This window comes from Mangifera indica, chromosome 5 (assembly GCF_011075055.1).
Source record: "Mangifera indica cultivar Alphonso chromosome 5, CATAS_Mindica_2.1, whole genome shotgun sequence".
NCBI lineage: Eukaryota > Viridiplantae > Streptophyta > Magnoliopsida > Sapindales > Anacardiaceae > Mangifera > Mangifera indica.
In genome coordinates, this window is record NC_058141.1 from 20,138,730 (window position 1) to 20,162,411 (window position 23,682).

The 23,682-nt window shown below is 35.9% G+C and overlaps 4 protein-coding genes across 5 annotated transcripts; all 4 read right to left on the reverse strand.

The window, feature by feature from the left end:
• Positions 1-1,869: 1,869 nt before the first annotated feature.
• On the reverse strand, positions 1,870-6,469 carry LOC123216564 (3-phosphoshikimate 1-carboxyvinyltransferase 2). Its single transcript, XM_044637014.1, has 8 exons — positions 5,831-6,469; positions 5,122-5,366; positions 4,485-4,638; positions 3,771-3,985; positions 3,572-3,689; positions 3,117-3,327; positions 2,472-2,533; positions 1,870-2,383 (listed from the first exon to the last, which is right to left on the reverse strand). The coding sequence occupies exons 1-8, from the start codon at positions 6,152-6,154 to the stop codon at positions 2,165-2,167; spliced, it is 1,548 nt and encodes a 515-aa protein (XP_044492949.1). The 5' UTR covers positions 6,155-6,469; the 3' UTR covers positions 1,870-2,164.
• Positions 6,470-9,268: 2,799 nt separating this feature from the next.
• On the reverse strand, positions 9,269-12,826 carry LOC123216580 (transketolase, chloroplastic). The gene is made up of 7 exons (XM_044637036.1): positions 12,129-12,826; positions 11,933-12,023; positions 11,741-11,846; positions 11,360-11,642; positions 11,015-11,163; positions 10,777-10,930; positions 9,269-10,532 (listed from the first exon to the last, which is right to left on the reverse strand). Exons 1-7 carry the CDS (start codon positions 12,639-12,641, stop codon positions 9,573-9,575), a joined length of 2,256 nt encoding a protein of 751 aa, XP_044492971.1. The 5' UTR covers positions 12,642-12,826; the 3' UTR covers positions 9,269-9,572.
• A 1,856-nt stretch (positions 12,827-14,682) lies between these two features.
• On the reverse strand, positions 14,683-17,683 carry LOC123216089 (DNA repair protein RAD51 homolog 3). Of its 2 annotated transcripts, XM_044636451.1 has the most exons (10): positions 17,432-17,683; positions 17,102-17,203; positions 16,841-16,963; positions 16,698-16,731; positions 16,548-16,618; positions 16,224-16,450; positions 15,908-16,039; positions 15,663-15,729; positions 15,374-15,549; positions 14,683-14,872 (listed from the first exon to the last, which is right to left on the reverse strand). In XM_044636451.1, exons 1-9 carry the CDS (start codon positions 17,541-17,543, stop codon positions 15,374-15,376), a joined length of 1,044 nt encoding a protein of 347 aa, XP_044492386.1. In that variant the 5' UTR covers positions 17,544-17,683; the 3' UTR covers positions 14,683-14,872. The 2 variants fall into 2 exon arrangements, with proteins under 2 accessions (XP_044492386.1, XP_044492387.1); XM_044636452.1 differs by lacking the exons at positions 14,683-14,872; positions 17,432-17,683 and having other exon boundaries at positions 15,186-15,549; positions 16,841-17,000.
• A 544-nt stretch (positions 17,684-18,227) lies between these two features.
• On the reverse strand, positions 18,228-23,294 carry LOC123217781 (probable tRNA N6-adenosine threonylcarbamoyltransferase, mitochondrial). Its single transcript, XM_044638908.1, has 13 exons — positions 22,878-23,294; positions 22,740-22,784; positions 21,973-22,047; positions 21,682-21,778; positions 21,219-21,309; positions 20,964-21,013; positions 20,267-20,457; positions 20,031-20,116; positions 19,740-19,815; positions 19,427-19,510; positions 19,187-19,301; positions 18,806-18,894; positions 18,228-18,659 (listed from the first exon to the last, which is right to left on the reverse strand). Exons 1-13 carry the CDS (start codon positions 23,133-23,135, stop codon positions 18,525-18,527), a joined length of 1,392 nt encoding a protein of 463 aa, XP_044494843.1. The 5' UTR covers positions 23,136-23,294; the 3' UTR covers positions 18,228-18,524.
• Between the last annotated feature and the right edge of the window lie 388 nt (positions 23,295-23,682).

The following is a 23,682-nucleotide window of genomic DNA, read 5'->3' on the forward strand; positions in this document are numbered from 1 at the left end:
TCATTATCTCAATTTATATAATATTTGGTAAGTAATAATATTATAATAAAATTACGTGGGCTTAATTTTAATTATTTAATTAAATATTATTTTATAATTAAATAATCTCAAATTAAAAATAAAATAATAATTAATTATATAATAACTTATAACTTAAAAATCTGATTAAATTACAAAACTTTGACCGAGACAGCATTTCTCTAATTATTATGCATGGTGCTCTGGTTAATACAATGCCTTATTGTGATTCAGCCAATCATTGTGTTGGATGATATTTACTAGCTAATTGAACAAAAGTCTTGGCTCATAGCACGCAATTGTTGACAAAAAGACAAAGGTACATAGCACCAGTTTTGATATCGCTTTCCTTCTTTGTTTTTTTTGGGTGTTTGAGACAATATTTTAAAATTTAAATCAGACCCATTGATGAAATTATTTTTATAATAAATTAATGATCAATTTTATTTTAATCAGAACTAAAATAAGTTTTTGTTGTTGGACTAATTCAAAACTCTAAATTTTAATATATGATTTGAGATTAAATTTAAAAATATTGTATTAAATTTTAGTATAATCGTTGAATCATACTAATTTAATTATTTTGTTAATATTAACATAATATCATATTAATGTTAAAATAATTAAAATATGTTTTAAAATTTTAATTATATCATATTAATGTTATTTATCTATTTCGATCGAATGAATAAATTAATTTTCGAATCAATTAGGTCAAAGTTCAACATTAAATATAGAAACATTGGTTTGAGGTTCGGTGAAATGTGTGATGAAATGGGAGACAAACTCATATGAGTAAGAAAGGAGGAAAACATACTTGGAACGAAGGCAAAAGCACTTTTCCAACACAAACTTAAATTGCAATGTTGTTAATGACATTGATAGAGGCTTCCATCATGTGTTTTCAATATTTTTGTACAGTTACAAATCACCATCACCAACACCAACCAAGTTTTCTTCATGGAAAATTAACAAGAAGAGTAATCTTCAAGAAAATTATACCATGTATTCATCTCAAAATACTTAACTTCCGTCTCCTTACTTTCCCTGAATTTTAGCCTGCCAAGAAGATCAAATTTTATGTTTTTTTTTTATCGGTAGGGCAGACAATCTTGACTATTGAAACAATAAATTTCTACCAAAGTGTAGTTGAATACGGACAATTTTATAAATAAAACAAGAAGAAAGAAAAGTAATTCAGTTTTCCCCCACCGCTACCAATCACCCCATGTGAACTTCTGATGTAAAAGACCAGAAAAACATGTCCTTCTACACCTTTCTTTATAACCTGGCATCATCATGTTCCATGCCCTTCTAATTAATGCGCATAAGCTGGACCTCCTCGTTTTAAAATTCATTTATAAGTACACAGTAACAATAAAAATTCAATATAATTCAAACCAAGTTCACACTAAAGAATGATCAATTCGTCAAGTTCAAACTCAATTCAAAATTGTAGTTTTATTGATGTTATCACACTAAAATTTGTCTGACTGACAATTTTTCTTCTTATCAAGAATTATCATTTATCAACTCAAATCGACTTTTGTTCAGACTCAGTTAAGCTTGAATCCACCTCTAAATGCACAATCTCAGCATCATAGCTTTCCATAAAATAAAAGATACATTGCATGTAATGTTATTACAATCATATGTCAAGACAATTTTGCTGATTTCCTTTCTACCCAGAGTCAGTTAATAAATTCCATGAAAAAATTTTCCAGCCCTTTTTTAAGGAATACAGAATACTCAAGTTGAACTCAACTGCGAGACACATCACAAGTAAAATTTACGTTACTGATATCCACGAGGAAATGGTGGAGAGTCCAGTGGAGAAGGGGAATCAGAAAAGAAACCAACAAAACCATTTGTATTTATAGACTAAAAAGTACAAAGGGTTGAACCCACTTGAGTCATATTGGTTTTAGATTGAACCTTTCAAGATAAAGATCAAACAAGCAAGTATAGGTAAAAAAATAATTTAGTCTTGGGATTAAAAAAAAAAAAAAAAACAGATTCAACTTGCACAGACATATCAGTATATCACTAAAAATTACAGAACTTTGCAAAATCTAAGTGAGGATTGTTTTCAAAATGCTACGGTTCACGTGGCGCAAAGATTCTCTTGTGAAAATTGTAGATCCATTTAATACTTTGTAACCCTTTGGAGGACATCGAAGTAGTCCGGGAAAGTTTTCCGAGTGCAACTAGGATCCTTGATGGTGACTGGAACTTCTGCACAGGCAGCAAGAGAGAATGCCATGGCCATGCGGTGATCGTCGTAAGTGTCAATTGCGGTCACATTTAGTTTCTCTGGTGGAGTGATCACACAATAGTCTGGTCCTTCTTCAACTGTAGCTCCCAGCTGAAATATTAAGCACAAATGTAAATCAATCCTAAAGCAAAGGCACTGCCAATATTTAAAATTATAGCAAAGCCACTAGTTCACTTGCCTTCCTGAGTTCTGTGCAAATAGCAATCATTCGCTCAGTCTCTTTCACTCTCCAACTTGCCACTGTGAAAGATTCAAGAATATATTTAAGACTATAAATCTCTAAGAAAGTGCATATTTTCCATTTTAATCACTAAGTTTTAAGACAAATCATTTTTCAGCATCTGCACATGAAGTTGGGTTTATAAAAAAGGGAACGCTTATTCCACAACCACATGTTTCTCTAAAGATGTTTTTAACTTTTTGGGAGAAGTCTTTACTGACAAAAAGATCAATGTGTTTACTTAATAAAAAATCAAATGTATGGTAAATGGTGGCCAAAAGTTAATTGTCAACGTTACCTAAGTCACATGTAAATGCAAAACCAATGAATTAAGAATTCCACAGTTCTCACTGCAATATTTGGTTATCTTGACAGTCATTATCAATTACAGAACAAGCTAAACATTTTCCCTTATGTTGAACCAATTGAATATGCCAGACTATACTGATTATACAGTTCCATCAAACAGGCATAGTCTTTATGTATGTGCTCTTTGTTAAGCAAGACAATGGCTACTCCAAAATTTTCCAAGTACCTTTAATTTATCCTACTACCACTTTACAACTCTAAAGACATCATCTTTCACAAAGGGCAAAAACATACCATCTCTAATGGCAGTAGGACCATCAGCAAACAGTGCAACTACAGCAAGAGTCATGGCAACATCTGGCATCTTGTTCATGTTGACATCAATAGCTTGCAAGTGTTTCCTTCCATAAGGAGTCCGAGGAGGTCCTGTGACAGTGACAGAGTTCTCCTTCCACGAAACTTTAGCACCCATTTGCCCAAGAACCTCAGCAAATTTCACATCTCCCTTGAACAATGAAGAAACAGAGAAAAATGAGAAAGTTTGTTCATTGGTGTGTGCAGATATTACAGATACATGATCTATACTCATCCAGGACCTAAACATATATTGGAATTACTCTGGACAGCGACATAGATAGGATCAAAGCCATTAAAATTTACAATGGCGGAAAGCAATCTGTGCTAGAAAAGCAACATTGCATGCTGTCACAGGAAAAAAAAAGATAACAAGAGAGTGGTAAAAGAAATACCTGTAAACTAGTTGTTCCACAACCTTCAACTGTGATGGTCCCACCAGTGACTGCAGCACCAGCTAGGAAGTAACTTGCACTTGAAGCATCACCTTCCACAAAAGCATTTCCAGGAGACCTGTCAAAGATCTATAGCTCAGTACTTGAAATGCAACCCAGGTTTCATAAAGCTAAAGACCTATATATCAAAGCAACCTACTTGTATTTTTGACCTCCCCGAATGAAGAACCTATCCCAACTATCACTGTGCTCTACAGTGACCCCAAAACGTTCCATCAATTTCAAAGTCATCTCAACATAAGGAATGGAAATAAGCTGATCAATTATCTCAACTTCCACATCTCCGAGAGCCAAAGGTGCTGCCATGAGCAAAGCAGTCAAATATTGGCTACTAATTTTTCCAGAAAGCTTCACCTGAAAAAGGAGACACATAGAAGTTTGAAATGAATGCAAAACAAGGTCAAATATGACAGGCAAACATCTAGAGAACATAGGATACAAACCCTACATGAACAGAAGTTGCATGCATATGATAGTCAAACCCTATATGAAACATAAGTTCTATATGCAAATGATAATTAGGCAAAAGCTTCTGAATTTAATTCAAGTCTATTGCATGATGTAGATGAATAAAACTACATAGACAAACGTTTCTTATTAACTTTTCCACACTAACTAACATGGCAGAATGTGATTGGGATGTGATTATTTACTTTTTCTTTAATTTCAAAATTATCCAATCATATGTTACCACGTCAGTTAGTATGGATAATTTGTAAAAAATGTTGGTACATATAGTTTTATTTGACATAGATCCCACTTATTTTATAGTTCACCATGCTAAACTACAAAAGGAGCAGAGCCAACTAAATCAAGTCACAAGAAGCCAATGAAAAGGTAATTTGAACCTCACCTTTCCTCCTGGGAGGCCTCCCTTTCCATTGATTCGAACAGGGGGGCAATTTGTTCCATGAAAACAATCAGCATCAGCACCAAGCTGCTTAAGAGCATCTACCAAGTCCCCAATTGGTCTCTCTCTCATTCGAGGTACTCCATCAAGAATGTAGCTGATATAAATTGGACCACAGCAAAGTATAAGTTTTTTTGTAATGATATGTTGTGGAAAGGAGAGACATAATGCATTCCATGACAGAAGCTAGTTAAAAGTTACTTTGGCAATGGATTGCATAACTCTAACAAGTAACAAATAACAGAAAGAAGGCTGGCACCAGTTGATTTTTGTGATTTTACAACTCTCTGGAAATTGTTATTCATAATCTGATGTAATCAGATTTGAGAAACTTAGGAACAATATTGACTGAAGTGCATCATATATTAATCCTGAATATAAGTTCGTATGTGCATTCTATGAATCATATCAAATTGCCTGAAAATCATATATTATTATAAAAGTTTATGAAAGAACCCTTGTCAACCATCTGTGTGCAACACAGACCACCTGTTTAAAGAGAGCAACTCTTCCATCAAAATCTTAATATTACTGGCACCAAACATTTACAGCAAACATTTTCAAGCAATATTAGACAAACCTCAGATTGCCACCAGCGGCAGTTACTGCAGCAGTCAATGGACGCATTGCTGTCCCTGCATTTCCAAGGAATAGCTCAACTTCACCCTTCGATTCTTTAGTGACCGGAAACAGACCACCACAACCTTCCACAATTGCTCGTCTATTTGCCTTGTCCTCTTCTACATTCAATCCAAGTTTTTTCAAGGCAACAAGCATGTGGAAAATGTCATCACTTTCCAACAAATTGTCTACCACAGTTGTTCCCTGCACAATCAAATGATCAAATAAATTTCTACAAATACACTCTTCCAAGTCAATTAAGAATAAGAAAATAATTCCAAAACACAGACCAAATATGTTCTAAGATCATGCATAAGAATCCGGCATTTATGAGAGCTAAGCACACAGACAATATCTAAGGCTCTTTTTTCTTATTCATATTCCCCAATCGAGATAGAAATGACAACCCAAAACTCTATATAGCTACGATAACGTTAAACTTAAAGAAAAAGTAACTCCTATAATCAAGCTCCACCACGACCAAACTTTTCAAAGTCACATTTTTCTCCCTATGTAATTCCATACTTTCCATTATCTTTCTTTGGAAGACTACTGGTACCAACTACACTATCCAGTCCAGCTGTAATTAAATTCATTCAACTTGTATACATTTTCTGAAAATTAATACAAAAAATAAAGTAATTTCAATTTTGGATTTTAAAAAAGACCTCAGAGAGGGCGGCGAGGAGGAGAATCCGATTGGAGAGCGACTTGGAACCCGGCAATTTGATTGTACCCGATATCTCTTTGATCGGCTGCAACACAATCTCAGATACACTTGATGGCTTCTCAGCAGCGCCAACGGAAGCCAAAGCCTTAACTGTACGAACTGCATGATTACCCAATTTAACATTGTGTTTCAATCCCCAAGAACTGGAACAGCCTTTGCTCTGTGGTCTAAACGAAACAGAGAAAACTGACTTGGGCTGGTGGGATTTTGAAAGGCCTGGGGAAACGATGGCACCGTTACAAATTTTGCTAACTTGCGCCATGTCTCCTCGTCAGTCTCTCCTTCCTGAAATGGGTTTGTGTTGACAGAAGAAACAATGCAATGAAGTCGTTTTCTTAATTGGTGTAGTGGCTGGTGTCGTTTCTGGTTGTTATATTCACTCGGTGGCAGGTTTCACCAACTCAATAAAGCGTTAGGCTGCTTGCAGAGGATAAGTAAATTCCCAAAAACTCTCTGAAAATTTAGTCAATGGCAGAAAAGTTCATAGGCTGTGCTATGAGTGATTGTACCTTGAGCTAGAATTTAAGTTTGTTTGGATGGGTAATTGGGTATACGAAGTTGAGGTTGGTAAGGGGCACAGATGTACAGCTTTGAATTGCAGCATGTAGAGCCTTACCGACTCCCTCGTGCGTATTAGATGAGGTGAGAGAGACAGCCACCTAATGTGTTTTTAGGCAATAGAAAATTGCTGACTTGGCAAGATATAACTGGCGAAAATTTTAAAATACCTTTCTAAATGCCAATACAGTTAATTTATCCGGGCCGTCAAACTTTTCCTTAGAACAATGCTTAAGAGTTATATGAAAGGGGTGCCTAACCTGAGTGACCAGTTGTGCAAAGAGTATTCAGGGATCGAACATGTCATATATACGCAGTTTACTAGAAGTGCAGGTTAACGGCCTTCATGAACAATGGGATTAAAGGGAAGAACCCCAAATAATCTAAGTATGTCCTATCTTAAATAAAGAAGGATAGTCAAATAAGTAAAAACTTATATCAAATAATATAACAAGGAAAGTTTGCCTAAAAGTCTATAAAGGTAAACTTTAAAGGAAGACAAATAATTAAAATTAAAATTTTCATCTTTACAATCAAATAAGTAAATTTGATCGTAAACAAATTATGCAAAAAAATATCTAAAAAACTATACAAAGATATGTCAAAAATATCAAATTTTTTACTATCTAAACTATTTGTATTAATACAAGTCTTCTTTGAAGAGGCTTCATAATGGTGAGAACAAGAACAAAAGGATGAATGAGTGTTGGCAGCATGGTTTTTACAATCCACTCAATATTTAATTTTAGTCTTCTGCTAGTACTTGATTTTATCCTATCTCTATCTCTTACAATCATAGGATAATACAATTATCTCATCTTTGAATAAGATAACATAAATCGATTGACTTCTTTAACTGTATAAATTCAATATACTTGTATTTATGTATATTTTTCTAAGTATTACATAATAATTATTCCATCTTTTCTTGTAAATACGGAATCTACAAATGCATATGAATGATATTTTTTTTTTTTTATTTCATTCATATTGTTATTTTGTCTAATTTTCTCCAAAATCTACTGGGTTTTCAAATAGTCAACCAAAACACCTTAAAAACCCTCATTTTGTTTTCATTATATCTCTAATTTTACATATTTTTTTGTTAATATCAACAATGTTAATAAAAGGATAAATAAATTATGTATACCCAATAAAAAACTTTGATAGTGTATTATTATATAATTTGATGATTTAAATTAAAGATAAAATAATATTTAATTATATGATGAGTTATGATATATTATATAAATATTTAATTAAATATTTAAAATGATGAATGGTTTGTTGAAGACCAAGCAAGCTTTTGGGTAGGTGTGATTTCACAAGGTCAACCAACAAATTCAGGTTTGGTGAAGATGGTGTGTGTGATATAATATTCGGTCTCACTTGTGGTGCTGGGTTTATTCATTGAATAATGCAGTATTCACGATTTAATTGGTAGGTTTTGAGGACTAAAGCCCTGCTCATTTTAATTTTTTAAGTTGATTGACTTGCATTTAATTGGCGGGGGTTGTGGATGTGGTGTTCAAATTTATAGAGAAAATTCGGAAACATCTCAAGATGACAACATCGGAATCGAGAATCATGAATCGGTACAATTGGGCTGCTTAGTGGGCATTGCACCACTTGGAAGGATGATCTACTAATAGGCTTCTACTTCTTTGGTCAGGGCTACATCAGTCATAAAATAATCCTCCTAATCTTTTCTTTCTTCTATCATTTATAGGACTGTATTTCATCTGAATTGAAATGTTTGACTATTCAAAAGTTAACGTAAATATATGGTTTCAAATGACACAACCATGAAGGAATTTCAGCATATTGTAATTCATTAGCAAACTTACTCCTTGATGCGAACCGAAAACTTGGGCATTTATTTAGCTCGAACAACTTGCATAAAAAGAGAATACATTAAAATTATGTATTACAATATCAAGTGTACGATATAAAAATAAAATCTCATATAAAAAAATGTGTGCTTTTAATATAGCGTTTATTTAACTGTAAACTTTTTAATTTCAATAACTAACTTTTAAGGGTATGGGTATTTTAAAATTCGTATAATTTAATATTATAGACACCAGTCTGAATATAATCTCACCGATATATACCCTTCAATATGCTGAAATTCCTTGATGGTTGTGTCATCTGAAACCGTTTGTTGTCAAGAAGGGTCCACTGCCATACCATAACTTGGAAAGAACTTTTGTTGATACAGGACAATATGGATAGGCCAGGTTGAGAACATAAGCTCCAACAACCACAAACTTATCAGTAGGTCAATATCTTTTTCTTTCTTTCTTTACTCCTCCCAACAACAAATAAATAAGACTTTATTTTCACTAAATTTCTAATTTGTTAGGTCCCTTTCTACTCATGGAGAGATTGGATTGCCCTACCTATATTGAATGGCTTGAAACCTTCAGCCAATCAAATTTTGACAAAAGGGCATTTACCCCTTAGGGATGTTAGGATGTAATAGTAAAAATGAATTTAAATTGAATCAAATTAAATTTGAGGTTAATTTGAGATTAGATCAAAGTCATAATATCTAATTCAAATTAGAGTAAAGTATCATTACAATATCACGACAAGATGAACAAATAAATCAATTTCGAACCGAATTGAAACTCTAACCCAAAATTAACTTGTTTCGCCACTGTCAAGTAATAATCATCAATGAACTATATATGCCTGTAGCCGTATTTGAAAACATGCAGAACCAACCGAATATGGTTCAATAAAACCACATTTGGGGAAAAAGAACATAAGGCTAAAATTTGGATTACAAATTAACACAATAAAGAAATAAAGATGGTGGAGACTAGCCAACTGCATTCAAAATCAACAACCATTACAAAACTTAAGACAGGTCAAATAGTTGCACAAATTCATTAACATTAATATGGCCCTACTCTCTCTCTCTCTCTCTCTTCAACTTATGTTTCTCTGCTATGAAATTATAAGAAACAGAAGAATTTTAATCTTGCTTTTATTAAAACAAATGAGGCCATTTGTTGAAACAGTTCTCTTGGGAATGGCCTCTCTTCACGGTAATCCCCCACCAAGAAACCCATATGCAATAGCAGCAAGTTTTAGAGGACAACTGCTAACCCAACCTAGCAGAGTTCCTTAGCTGCGGCAACGACAGCCTCTGCAGTGATACCAAACTCCTTGTATATTTTTCCTGCAGGTGCACTAGCCCCAAACCGGTCGATACCAATGGCTTTTCCCTTGCTTCCAACAATCTTCTCCCACCCAAATGTTGATCCGGCTTCAATGCTGACTCTAGCTGTTACAGCTGCTGGAAGCACACTTTCCTTGTATTCAGCTGATTGCTCATCAAAAAGCTCCCAAGAAACAAAAGAGACAACTCTTACAGCCTTCCCTTCCTTTCTAAGTTCCTCAGCAGCCTTAGCAGCAATTTCCAATTCCGAACCAGTTCCAATCAAAATAACATCAGGTTTGTTACCAGATGAATTGTCTGAAATAATGTAGCCACCCTTCTCGACTCCTTCAATGGAAGTTCCAGGAAGGTGGGGAAGCTTTTGACGAGAGAGGGCAAGGATGGAGGGTCTTTTCCTGCTGAGAACAGCAACCTTATATGCACCAGCAGTTTCATTTCCATCAGCTGGGCGGAGCATCAGAACGTTAGGCATTGCACGGAAACTTGCAAGGTGTTCAATTGGTTGATGGGTAGGTCCATCTTCTCCAAGACCAATGGAATCATGGGTCATAACATAGATAACTCCAGCTTCACACAAAGCAGAAATCCTTATAGCAGCTCTCATGTAGTCAGTGAAGACAAAGAAAGTAGCACAGTAAGGTAATAGGCCTGGGCTGTGAAGGGCAATGCCATTGCATATGGCTCCCATCCCATGCTCCCTAACACCAAATCTAACATTGCGTTCCTCCGGGGTGTCCTTTTGGAAGTCTCCAAACATTTTCAACAAGGTCATGTTGGAAGATGCAAGATCTGCACTGCCACCGAGAAGACCAGGGAGAACCTTTGCAAGGGCATTAAGACATTGCTGAGATAAATTCCTAGTGGCATCAGCTGGGCTCTCTGGAGTATATGTCTGAAAAATTGCAAACAAGTCACTTTAACAGATCATCTTATTCCATATGTTAAGATGATTCGTCAAGCAAGAATAATGAAGAGGAATTGTCGAAGGGAGAAAAAAAGACAATGCCATTCAAAATGCAAAGATCATGAACATGTTTATGCAAATATTCAAAAAATTCTCCACTGTCATTATATCAAACAAGCCCTTGAAGGTAAAGATGATCAGCAATAAACAAGATCATTATAGACCCACTTACCGGAAGTGCTTTCTCCCAACCAGCGGGCAATTCACCATTGATGATATACTTAAATTCAGCAGCTTCCTCCTTGTATTTTTTCTCATACTCAGCAAATTTGGCATTCCATTCAGCCTCATAAGCAGCACCCCCGGCAGCGTGGCGACTCCAGTGCCTGCAAAACAGCCAGAAGAGTCACCGAATATGAACTAAATCTAGTAGCATAATGAATGGATTGAAGTTATCTACAATTAATTACTTTTTAACATCCTCAGGTACATGGAAAGGCTCATATGGCCATCCAAGATTCTTTCTAGTAGCATCAACTTCCTTGGCACCCAAAGCACTCCCATGCACACTGTATGAGTTTGCTTTGTTTGGAGACCCATAGCCAATTGTTGTAGTCACCTGTAAAAATGTAAAAAGTTCAATAAAGCATTTGAAGACATGCAAAATGCTAATGCAAAATTGAAGCATGCTCCAAACTTCCATTGAAACCCAAAAAATGAGAGACTGATAGATAAGTAAATAATGAAACTATTTATCTTCAAAAGAATTTCATGAGTCCAACAAAAAGATCTGTTGCATGAATTAAAAATCTAACCTTGATCAAAGTGGGTTTGTCTTTAACAGCCTTAGCTTCCTTAATGGCAGCACGAATATCATCATAGCCAGTGTTTCCATTCTTGACCCAGATAACATGCCATCCAAGACCCTCAAAACGCTTGTCAACACTCTCTGTAAATGCAATCTCAGTGTCGCCATCAATAGAGATATGGTTGTCATCATAGAAAGCGATGAGCTTCCCGAGTCCCCAATGCCCAGCAAGAGAGCATGCCTCGTTTGCAACCCCTTCCATTTGACATCCATCACCCAAAATTACATATCTAAAATAAAACACAAAAAAAGTCACCAACCCAAACAAATTCAAAACATTAAAAACCAAAATAAAAATAAGAGAGATCTAGAAAAATAGTTATCATACGTATAGTGGTCAACGATCTCATTGTCTGGCTTGTTGAATCGTGCGGCCAAGTGCTTCTCAGCAAGAGCCAATCCAACGGCATTGGCAACACCCTGACCAAGAGGACCTATGCAAAAGATGAAATAAAATTGAAACTTTAATCAGTCGCCTTAAGAAGACAAAATTAGTAAAACAAGATAACTAGCAACTAACCAGTTGTGACTTCAACACCAGGTGTCTCAAAGTTCTCCGGGTGTCCAGGTGTTCTGCTTCCCCACTGCCTGAAGTTCTTCAAGTCCTCTTCCTAAAATTATTAAAATAATCATAATAATTAATCTCAAACAAAAGACAAAATTAAAGCTTTTTAATCGCAAATTAAAGTCCAGATCTAATCAGTTGAAGAACCCACCTTGACACTATCGTAACCTGCGAGGTGAAGCAGAGCATATTGCAACATACAGCCATGTCCAGCAGACAGCACGAAGCGATCACGGTTGAACCAGTAAGGGTTCTTGGGGTTATACTTCATGATCTCATCATACAAAATATGACCCATCGGAGCACAGCCCATGGGCAAGCCAGGGTGTCCCGAATTCGCCTTCTCAACGGCATCAACAGCCAAAAATCTAATCGTGTTAATTGATGTCTCAACTAACGAGGTCTCAGTGGTGGCGCCAACGGTTTCAACCGCTGCAGCACGAATTATATTGTGTTGCTGACGCGCGGGAAAGCGACGACGGGAGGAGGTGGCGCGTGGGACGCACGAAGAGGTGGATTTGAGACCAGAGAAAGTGGGAAGAGAGAGTGAGGAAGAAAGAGAGAGACGGTGGTGTTGGTCAGAGGATTGAGTGGAACCATGGTGAGAAATGGCACGAGCCAGAAGGGTCTGTGAAAGGTTCAAAGACCAAGTGGTCGAAGCCATGAGTTAGCGTTGAGATTTTGGTATAATCGAGAATGAGACTCTCGATGGGTTTGGAGATGGTGAAAAAGAGAGGAATGGGATTTTATTTGAAGGGAAATGAATGTGAGGCAAGGAGAGCCAACCAGCCAAGCCAACAACTCTTTGTTGTTGATCTTCCCGTCTCCACAAGGGACAGGTAAGGAGAGCTGACCGTCCGTTAGATTCAGAGAGGAGACATCTCAACCATTGACTCTGGGTAGGAATTAGAAGATGCTCTGCCTTTCATTTTTTACACTAAGCATGAGTATTTAGTTTTTCTTGATTTTTTTTTTTTGGTTGCCATGTCATTTTTTTTTAAATTTTTATATCATCCTAGTTATGCAATGAGCTGTGTTTCGAAATCGGGACCAAATTGATCCTTGGTTCCATACAATTGGATCAAATACCAAACCTTAATGCCAGCGTCGTTTTCCACCAATATGACTGAAGCCAAGGTGGAAAGCAGGCAGAGATTCCAAACAACATGAATTTGAGTTTCAACCAACTGAAATTTGTTTCAATGAAAAGTGAATTTTTATATTTGATTTTGATACCATTCAGATTTGAACTAAATTTTATTAATATTGTAATTAAATTTAAATTAATTAAAATAATACGTATGAATGAAAATAACATAATTTTAAAATATTGAAATCAAATTTTTTTAAATTCATAAATCAGATTAACTTGTCTCAAATCTAACTTGACAAGAAGAAATTTCATATATATATATATGGCCAAAGGACTATGTCCCACCCAAACTATGATGAATTCTCAAAGTTCTCTCCGTTAATTTTGAAAAACTCATTTACCCACTCATGGGCCGTTAAAGTTAACTGAGTCCATTGGTCATATCATTTTCCCCTCCAAACCCTAAAAACTAACACTTTCCCCCCAACCTAAGTTTTTAAAAACTGTATTTCCCCCCTAGAATTTCCAAACTTCAGATTCAATTTTTCCGACGATGACCGACACTCTCCAAGCACCTACTCTCCCTCCCCGACGGCACCTCCTTCCGACCGTGCGGCCTCCGATGCTCCTAGGCGTCATAGTCAACAAAGACAACGCGTCTTCAAAGAGTCTTCGTCGTCGATGAAGACATCGTCGACGAAGACGATTCGTCTTCGTCAATGACGACACCTAAGAGCGTCGAAGGCTGCAAAGTCGGAAGGAGGGGCTGTCAGGGAGGGAGTGTAGGTGCTTGAAAAGCGTTGGTCGTTATCGAAAAAATTGGATCTGAATTTGGAAACCCTAGGGGGGAATATGCAGTTGTTAAAAACTTAGGTTAAGGGGAAAGTGTTAGTTTTTAAGATTTGGGGATAAAAAATAAATTTAATTTAAGTTTTTTTTAATATTACAAATAAAATAATAATTTTACCTCTGAATTTGTCAATCTATCCTTTTTTTTAATAGTCCATGAGTAAGTAAACGGACTTTTCAAAGTTAACAGATAAGAATTTACTAAAAAAGCATACCTTGGGTGGGAAATAGTCCTTTGGCCTATATATATATGTTTTAGGAAATTTTACAGTCAGGCTAACGCCAGCCCCATATGAAAACATGGGCGTTAAACTTCGGATTGTCCGCTCTTGGACGGTTAAAATGTGGTGCGAGTTTTATATTCAGTAATAATTGCCTATAATACATCCGCAGTTGTATCTGGCGATACTTATGACAAATGCAACGGTAAGTCCATAAAAGGGAGTTAAGAAATCTGTCCAACCAACCAGAAGCAGCGGCTGGCCACACCACACTCAACTCAGAATGGCAATTGCACTAGATAACTATGACCCATAAAAGGGAGAAGCATTTTCTATTAAAAAAAGAAGCATATCACTCGATTTTCTATTTTGATTAGATCTAAATAATAGATAGCTGCCAACTAAAGCAAAATTTGGTGGGTTGCTGGAAAGTTAGCGAGGTGAAAAGGTTAGGTGGAGTGGTCAAAAAGATCTTTGAAGAATATGCTTGCGGGCGGATATTTGCTAGCGAAACATGGTTGAGAAAGTAGTACAAGCAATGCTTAAGACCAAATACTAAAAATAATGAAATGTTATCTTGAGTCGTCAAACATTACACTGATAATCTAAACAATACTTCTCGCAAATAGATTATACTTCAATGCCTACAGCTACAGGAAGTGTGAGAATTCAGATGGGAAATGGGAAATGTGGTTGGGGACTTCATGTGCTTCACAGCAACGCCCTGCCCCACTGATCCACACAATTGAAATTAGTTTTCAAACAATATACTATGCCTAAAGATCAAGGATGAATCTAATTCGAGTTAACTCAATTCTAATTCATGATTTAATTCTAACGAGTCAATTTTGAATTACAATTCAAACTTAAAATTAACTTGTTTATTTATCCAATTAATCTATTCACTATTTCAATGATACTATTTATCTTTTAAAATCTCTCAATGATACTGTAAACTAAAATAAACAAATTCAAACTAAATATATTAGATTTGATCTAAACTTAAATCATGCTCAGACTCGATTGAATCCACCCACACTCAAGATTTCACGTACAACCCCTAATTATGAGATAGCCAATTCCATGTATTGGGTACGTATTTAGATTGTAGTCACTGTTATTACCTACAATCATTTCATATATATAATAGATGCATCTCACTGTTACTGCCCCCTGTAAAGGAAAGAACATGGGAGAACTGATTTTGTAGTATGTCTTTCATCTTATACATACCTACATCATTTTGATCCTTTTAACATTTGAAGAAGAGTTCCGGATCCCTCTACTAGTCACAGAATATGGTGCAGATGCTGACCGAAGGGAGGGTGATTTGTCGATGTATGCATAACGTTCATTTCCATTCCAATACAAAATGATCCGATTTGTGCAAGAATGTGACCAACTATCACCTGGTAAGCATACAGGGAATGAGTTTTTTTACGTGCGGTGACAAGTACAAATTAAAGCATGAAAAACTACAAATCCAAATGGGACGCTGAAGCTGATGAAGAGTCCAACTTACCCAGTGCCAGAGTAAGTTGATAGGAACCTTCTGCGTACTTAGTGGTCACCTGGTTCAGTAAAACAACCTGCAAAAATAGTGCACGTCTAAACATAGCAGAACAAAAGAAACAAAATGATGACCCGAAAACTAGAATGTAGTATAATAACAAATAGTAGACACAGTTGACATAAAATGCAAATATACCAATAAAATAGGAAAGGGGTTGTATAGAACTCAACAAACTGAATTTAGATCATTCTTACTGCCAAACTGAAGTCTTTTGCAAGCTTCATCAACTTCAATGCTAGCTCACTAAGTACACGAGTTCTTCTGGCCATGTCCTCAAAATCTTGGCGGAAATGGAATGTAATACTATCGATAATGACAATCTTAACCTGTTATGACAATGAAGAATACATTCAATACATACAACAGCTAAAAGAGCAGGGAATTAATGAAAATTTTTGGTTACCTTCTACCTAATTAAAGCACCCACGGGACTTAGATAAATTTAAACAATCTAAATGGTAGATGCTTGTTGTTGTATATACTAAGCCAAAATAGTAATACTACCCGTACATCTTTATGCTCTAAGATGAAGTTGTTCAGGTAATTTATAAGGGCAATTTGCTCTGTGTAGCTGCAGACACGGAAATAGAATATGTTTTCCAGAATATCCTTGGGTTGTGTTTTAACTTGGCAAGCTTGAAAATCGTTCCGTAAAAATCGATTATATTCAGACATGTCCTCTATGCATGCCTCAGCAATCTGTAAAGCACGCTCAACCATAAAGCTACCTTCCGTATCTAAAAACCAGAAGCACAATATAAATGATAACCGGTTACATCTAATATGAGACCAATTAACACAACATAAGAACTAATATTTTACTCCGATACTTGCCTATATATATTGCCTTCCCTCCAAGGCCACCAAATTCAAGAGGTATTTGAACATTAACCGCAAGCTGAATCCTGTAAATTTAAATATAATAAACTTCTGAAAGAACCCACAACTGTGAAACTAGAACAAAGATAGAAAGACAACCCATACCCCAGCTGAGTTTTACCAATGCCCGGTACTCCACCTGTACATATCAGCCATAAGATAATCTACTAAATGAAAAACAAGATTCCAACTCTTGTATTCACAATAAGACTCATTCACTAAGCAAAACAGTAAAAAAAATGTCTAACCAATTTCAGTAACTTCTTTACAATTTATTCCACCACCCAATATGTTATCTAGATCGGCACAGGATGTAGTAATTCGTGTCAATGACTCTTCCTCGTGTAGCATATCCCAGGCATTCCGTGCACCTTCATGACATACATACACATTGAAACAATCCTGTAACTGAAAATTTTGCAATCTTTATTTCATATACACACACATTCACTTCACTTCATAAACAATGAGCAGATATTTAGAAAGAGAATCAAAGACATGACAAATACCATTGATAATTGAATTAGCTCCACGCTCTGACCCACTCACTCTACTGCCCTTTGATGCAACCTTCAGAATATCAATGGCTTCACTCTCTGAAATTCTTAGATCTGTTCATAATAGGTGTTGATCAAACTCCGTCACAAAACTAAAATTCTATTAAGGATTGAACACACACACACACACACACACACACATATATAGATGCAAGTGCAAAAAATGATTTGCTTCACAATAATTTGGCGAGAAATCTCGTGTAGTAATAATACCAAACACTTGATATGCAACGACTTAGCTTACCATAAAATTAAAACAAAAAATTATAGAAAAAAGTATACCACGAGCGAGATCAGAAGAAGATACGGAAGAAAGTGAAGAAAGAGAGGTGTAGCCAGCTGATATTAACTTTCCTCTCTGTGATGCTGAGATTGGTAGGCTCGACACTTCCATCTCTTTGCGCGCTCATCGCCTTTGTTTGTTAAGGGCCAGCGCACCTCTTTTTATATGGAAAAATTATGGCGGGATGCTTCCCCTTTTGAAATTTAGAATGATTATCATATACAGGCCAGCTTGGCCCTCATAAAATGGTACAGTCCATAATTTTGTGGGTTGTGTCCAAACCTTTCAAGCTAAGGGTCATGTTGAAGCCCGTGGATAAGGCCCGCCAGTCAATTTGATATAATCTAAAAATTCGTAAGTTAAAAAATAATACAATATGATTAGGTCAACATGTTAAAGATTCACGAAGGCAAAAGTCATGCCTCGGGCCTTGCTATTCTGACCTGCCGACACAACCAATAAAACCCGCAATTTAGCCCAACACACCATGGGCCTTACGGATCACATCAAATAAGATACGAAACAACCCAATCCAACCCACAAACACTTAAATAATATAATTTAAAAAACAATTTTATGTCCAATATAAATTGCTATTCTTAGATAGAAACATAACCAGACCAGCCCATCGGCAGAACGATCATGCTAACACCATACCAAATTACGTGACTCAAACCAAGTGCCATATATCACCATACCATAACGCTGTTTGATTGAATATTATCTAATGTTTATTTACATAATTCATCGGTCCATTTATCAATCGACCAATTAGATCAATCAAAACCCAAACCAAGTCAAAACCGGATCCATATCTGAAAACATTGGTAATAACACAGGCCTTGTAGTTCCATGGCTTACTACAATTCTGAATGGTAAAATGGTTGACCTGTCTCAGTAACCACTTATAAAGACATCAATTTTTAATTACAATGGTCACCTGTGAAACATACGGTTACGTAATGAAAGTCTAAATTTCTTAAATTGTTAAGTGGTTTGGCGATCTCAGAATAAAGCCAATTTTATAAAAGAGAATATATAAAGTCTTAACAGCAAAATTGAGGTATCATGATGCCGAGTTTGGCAAATGAGCTACGATTGTTGTTGCATGGATGCCTGGATAAGAGATGTAAGAGATGGATGAATCCTAGCCGTCCTTAAGGAGCGAGCTTCACTTCTTCCTTCAGCATATTCCTCCCCCAATGGCCACCTTGGCCGCAAATCATACTGGTTAAAAGACAAACATGTAGTAAGTCATTGGTATAGGCTAATCCATTAAGAACCAAAAGAAGAACATGGTTATATTTTTTGGTGAGAAAGATAGAAGACAATGGAAAAATAAACAGAGTCAAACTATCAAACTTTAATCATACCACAAAATCTGCAGGGTCAATAGCAGGGGGCGGAGGATCGAATCTTCCCACACAAAAGTGCTCAATGCCAGTCCAGGCCACCATTACACCTATTTGGATGGAAATTATTGCATTCAGACACTCTCAGTCAAAGCTGGCTCATTTACAATTAAAAAAAAATTCCTTAGGCCGTGGTTTTCATTCCCAAATTGGACATTAACCCGGTGAAGGGGCTGGTACAGGTCAACTGGCAGTCAGACTGATACTCTTTTTTTTCTTTTTTATTTTTAATAAAAACAGTGATAGAGACCGATACTCACTCTTGAGATGGTGACCACTGTTACTCACACCACTACACTCATTCAGACATCCAAAGTTTGAGAATCAGAATACAAGGCCTACCATTGTCAGTACAGAGGCTAGGAGGAGGGCACACTAATTGCAGCCTGTTCTTTCTGACAACCTGATCAAGTCGAGCCCTGACATACTTATTTGATGCAACGCCTCCAGAGACTACCTGCAGGAGGCAAAATGTATGGAAAGATCGTTTACACCACGGTATGCTTGGAAAAATATAAGGAAATGGGTAGCACTCAACTGGATTAGTGGAGTAAAGAGAATTAATTTTGCAGTTGTCATTACCAGATGTTTAATAGAAGGTTCAATCTTCAATGCCCATTCAATTGCTCGTTGACACCTTTCCTCTAGATGTAACACTGCAACTCGCTGTGTGAAAAAGTACTTTTATAGGAAAAACATATGAAGAAATTCAACTGAAAACATTACTAGCAGTAATTATTTAATATTTCCTCTAGATGTAACACTGCAACTCGCTGTGTGAAAAAGTACTTTTATAGGAAAAACATATGAAGAAATTCAACTGAAAACATTACTAGCAGTAATTATTTAATATTTATACTTTTCCTTTTTTGTCTTCCAAAGAAATAAACAAAACCTGAAAAGAGGCAGCAATATCAGCTCGGGAATTTCTATCTTGACTACTTGCTGAAGAAATGGGTATTGTAGCATCACTGCACAGACCCAATACACAAGTCAATAAGTTAAAACCTGGACACAAGGAAAGGTTGACTACAGATACTCATCGTTTCTGATGAAATTCAATAATGTAACATTTTTTATTTATATTTCTAAATAACAGTGACTTTATATGGACCAAAAATAAAAGGCAGAAATCATTGACTAGAATTCACTATGTGCTGTCAAAAGATTGCAATATTCAACTTACATATTTCTGGATTCAATTGCCAGTCTCACTTGTGTCTTCAAACCAGCATACGAGAAGTTGCAATCTTTATGTTGTTTCATTGGAATCTAAAACAAAGCCATGCTCTATGTTAGCAAACAATTAGAGAATGTAAAGATTAATCATATGATTTCACTAGTTGAACAGATCCAGAAAATGAACCCATCATATATGCATTACACTGCAGAAAATGATAAATCTTAGGATGAAGGATTTACTGAGAATTTGACAGCCTCAGAGTCACCCTCAAGAGCAAGTTTCTCAACAGCTGGTCCACCACTCCTCCTCAAATCAAGACCAAGCCATTTTGCTGTCTTATCAAATGCTTCACCTATTGCATCATCTATGGTTGTCCCAAGTTGTGTGTATTGACCAAGATTATGTGCAAGAACAAGTAGATTGTGACCGCCTAAAAAATGAACAAATTACAGTAAGTAATAATATTAACCTCATAGATATACAAGCCAAGTGCAATAAAACAATTAATCATATATTTAGCAGCACGAAGTAATGACTGAATGACTAATGCTCAGCATAACTGATTCACGAAACTTTCAATCAAACATGGCCAACTCAAAAAACATCATTCTCATGAGAATATGTCAAAGGCAGTGAAGCAAAAACTGATTTTTAAGACAAAGCTAGAATGTTTTGGCCCAACTAATGGATTCCCGGGTAGCATCTCCCTTATCATTCACCAAGAGATCTTATGTTTTAAAATTGTTAATGTGCACGAAAAAAAAAAAAGAAGTCAAGAGACAAGATCACAATCACCAGTTGATTCTAATTCATTGCACCAAAATGCTCATGCACATGCCATTTTAATAAACTAATCAAAAACCTTAATCCTCTTGAACACATAATTATTAGCTAGGCCAGGAAAACACATAATAGTTTAGCAGTGTAAGTTCATACCTGATACAAGCAGAGCTAAGAAAGGAAACTGCAACTCCTGTTCAATTAACCTAGACGTAGTGAAATATACATAAGATGTCAATAAGTAATTACATCAGAGTTTTAGCTCTTAAGACAATACTTACATCAACTCTTTGAGACAAACAACATTTAATAATTAGCTTGTGTTTTTCTGTCTGATCCATTAAAAATAAAAATATAGTGTTGTTCAAAGAAGCCCCTTCTGCACTTTATTGTTTGTTATTAATAGCTTACCGGGCTACTAAAGCATGAGCCTCCATGTGATGAACACCAACAACCGGTAAATTGAAGCGACTAGCAATGTTTCGAGCTTTTTGCACACCAACTGTATTCAATTCATAGAGAAATTTGACTTGTGAACTCCAATTAAAGTAAATTCCAACACCCCTCTCACCAAAATGAAAAAACAACTCTATTCAATATAAAAGATGGTAAAATATTAAATGCAATTTTGTTCACAAACAGAGGATGCACTAACATCCCATATAACCACAGTGTACACTAGAGGACTCTAAGTCCAAGGACAACTAAGGAAAAACTATTAAATCAGAACCTGCTAGTCAGCACATATTTTGTTGCACTTCATTGTAATATGCGCATACTAAACATATTTGGTCTGGTGCATTCTCATCCTCAAACAACCAACAATAGGGCATAAGCTAAGATGAAAATTGCATTGATATGTGATTTGACTTACCACGGAGACAAAGGCTTAAACCAGGACCAATAGTAACAGCAACTGCAGAAAGATCTCTCTCAGTTAAATTAGCTTTATCAAGTGCTTCTTGCACAACCTGCACTTAATAAGTAAAAATGCAGGTTCAATGAAGTAAAAGAGCAAACCAGATGTTAAAATTCAGGTTCAATAAAGTAAAAGAGCAAAGCATTTATTATTCCATACACGGAAACATGCAAGAAATGCATAAAGACGGCACATGAAAACAAGAGAAGATAAAATAAACAGAGCACTTTTTAGCAGTTGTCATACCGGATCAATTGCTTGTGAGTGTGCTTCTTCAGCCATTTTAGGAGCAACACCTCCATATTGGACAAGCAGATCTGCCTTGACAGAGTAAGGACTCTAAGAATTAGCTCCTAAACTGAAAAAATGAGAAAAGCTACATCTTTTACCATCTAACCAAATCATGACACATATTATGGCAAACAAAACCAAAACACCTCAAGTTTTTTCCTATTGCAATGCATTTGCAGTAGCGTCACCCTTGTAATGATTCAATGATAAAAAAGAAATGTTTAATGATTAAAAGATCCTGACTATAATTTGAACCATGACCATGCCACTAAATGAAAGATTTTTAGCATCCAAGTGTCCATGTAACAGGTCCAACTAGAACCAACTTACTTATTATGTGTGTTCCAGATGACCAATGATCATGACAGAACCAAAATGCAAGATTCGGCACTCTTATTTCAATTAATCCCTTAACTTCGGTCAAGTGTGTCCATTTCTTATCTATCCTTTTAATGAATATAAACCAACGTTTTGAAATTAAGCATTACTAGAAATAAACCCTCCTGCTGGACCAGATGGTCAATTCGGTGAAACCCTCCTGCTGACGTAACTCTAAATATTTTGCAATTGCTGGAATTGGGAGGATCCGGGTCCAGGTTTCAAAACGTCGGTATAAACAAGTTCATCAAATTAAATGTTAAGTACAAAGAGAAATAATCCAAGAAAAATTCTACTAGAAATAAACGCAGAAACTAGTAAACAAAACCCAACAAAATCGTTACCTGAGAAGACACAACTTGGCTGAGAATTTCACCATTCCCTTTCACCTAAAATCACCAAAAGAAAAAACCATTAAAAATACCTCAAAGGTAAACACCCACTACAAAGCGCCATAAATAGAAAAATTTTTGATAGTTTACAACAGCAGCCGCAGTGTCATCACAACTGGTTTCAATTCCAAGAACAATTAAATCATCTTTAGAGCTCATATTGATAGGCTTAAAAGTGGAAGAACGGTTTGATAGAGTAGAAAAACTGAGCGGCGACCGCGCAGGTCTTATTGTTCGTTGTGCATAAAATTTAAGAAGTTTAAGAGATGTTAGTGAAGAATTAAATGAGGATCTTTGGAGCAGATTTAGGCGCGAAATTGTTGAAGACAGTGTTTGCAAGGAAGCCATCCTTTTGGATACAGAAGCTTGATAAGAGATATTCGCTCGCCGTGTATGCGGTGCAAGTGCAACACACAGGTTAACTCAAAGCGATCGATCTAGTCCATACGACGGCGTTTAATTATCGAATCCTCCTAACATGCAAGACAGTACAGCCCCTAATTTGATAACTACACAAGATAATAAAAATGCCATATAATGCATTCAGTTTCAAATGTCTCTTTCCCACCAAAACTTTAAAGCAATACCATATAATCCTTTAAAATTTTAAATCTATTTATCCACCTATTATTTAATTTTATAATTTTATTTATTAAAATTGTTTCTTAAAAAGGAGAAATTTTTATTCTTTTAAGCAATTATAGGAAAGGATTTTTTCCCCTAAGGCCCTTTAATTTTTTAAAAATAATTTTATGAACCTTCCTCATATCCCTCTTTATTATTAGTACTATCATTATCTTCAACCCCTATTATCTTAATATTATCATTACAAACTCTTTGGTATCACTAGGGTTAGATTCGAGTCGAACCAATACGAGCTCGGCTCGGTTCATAT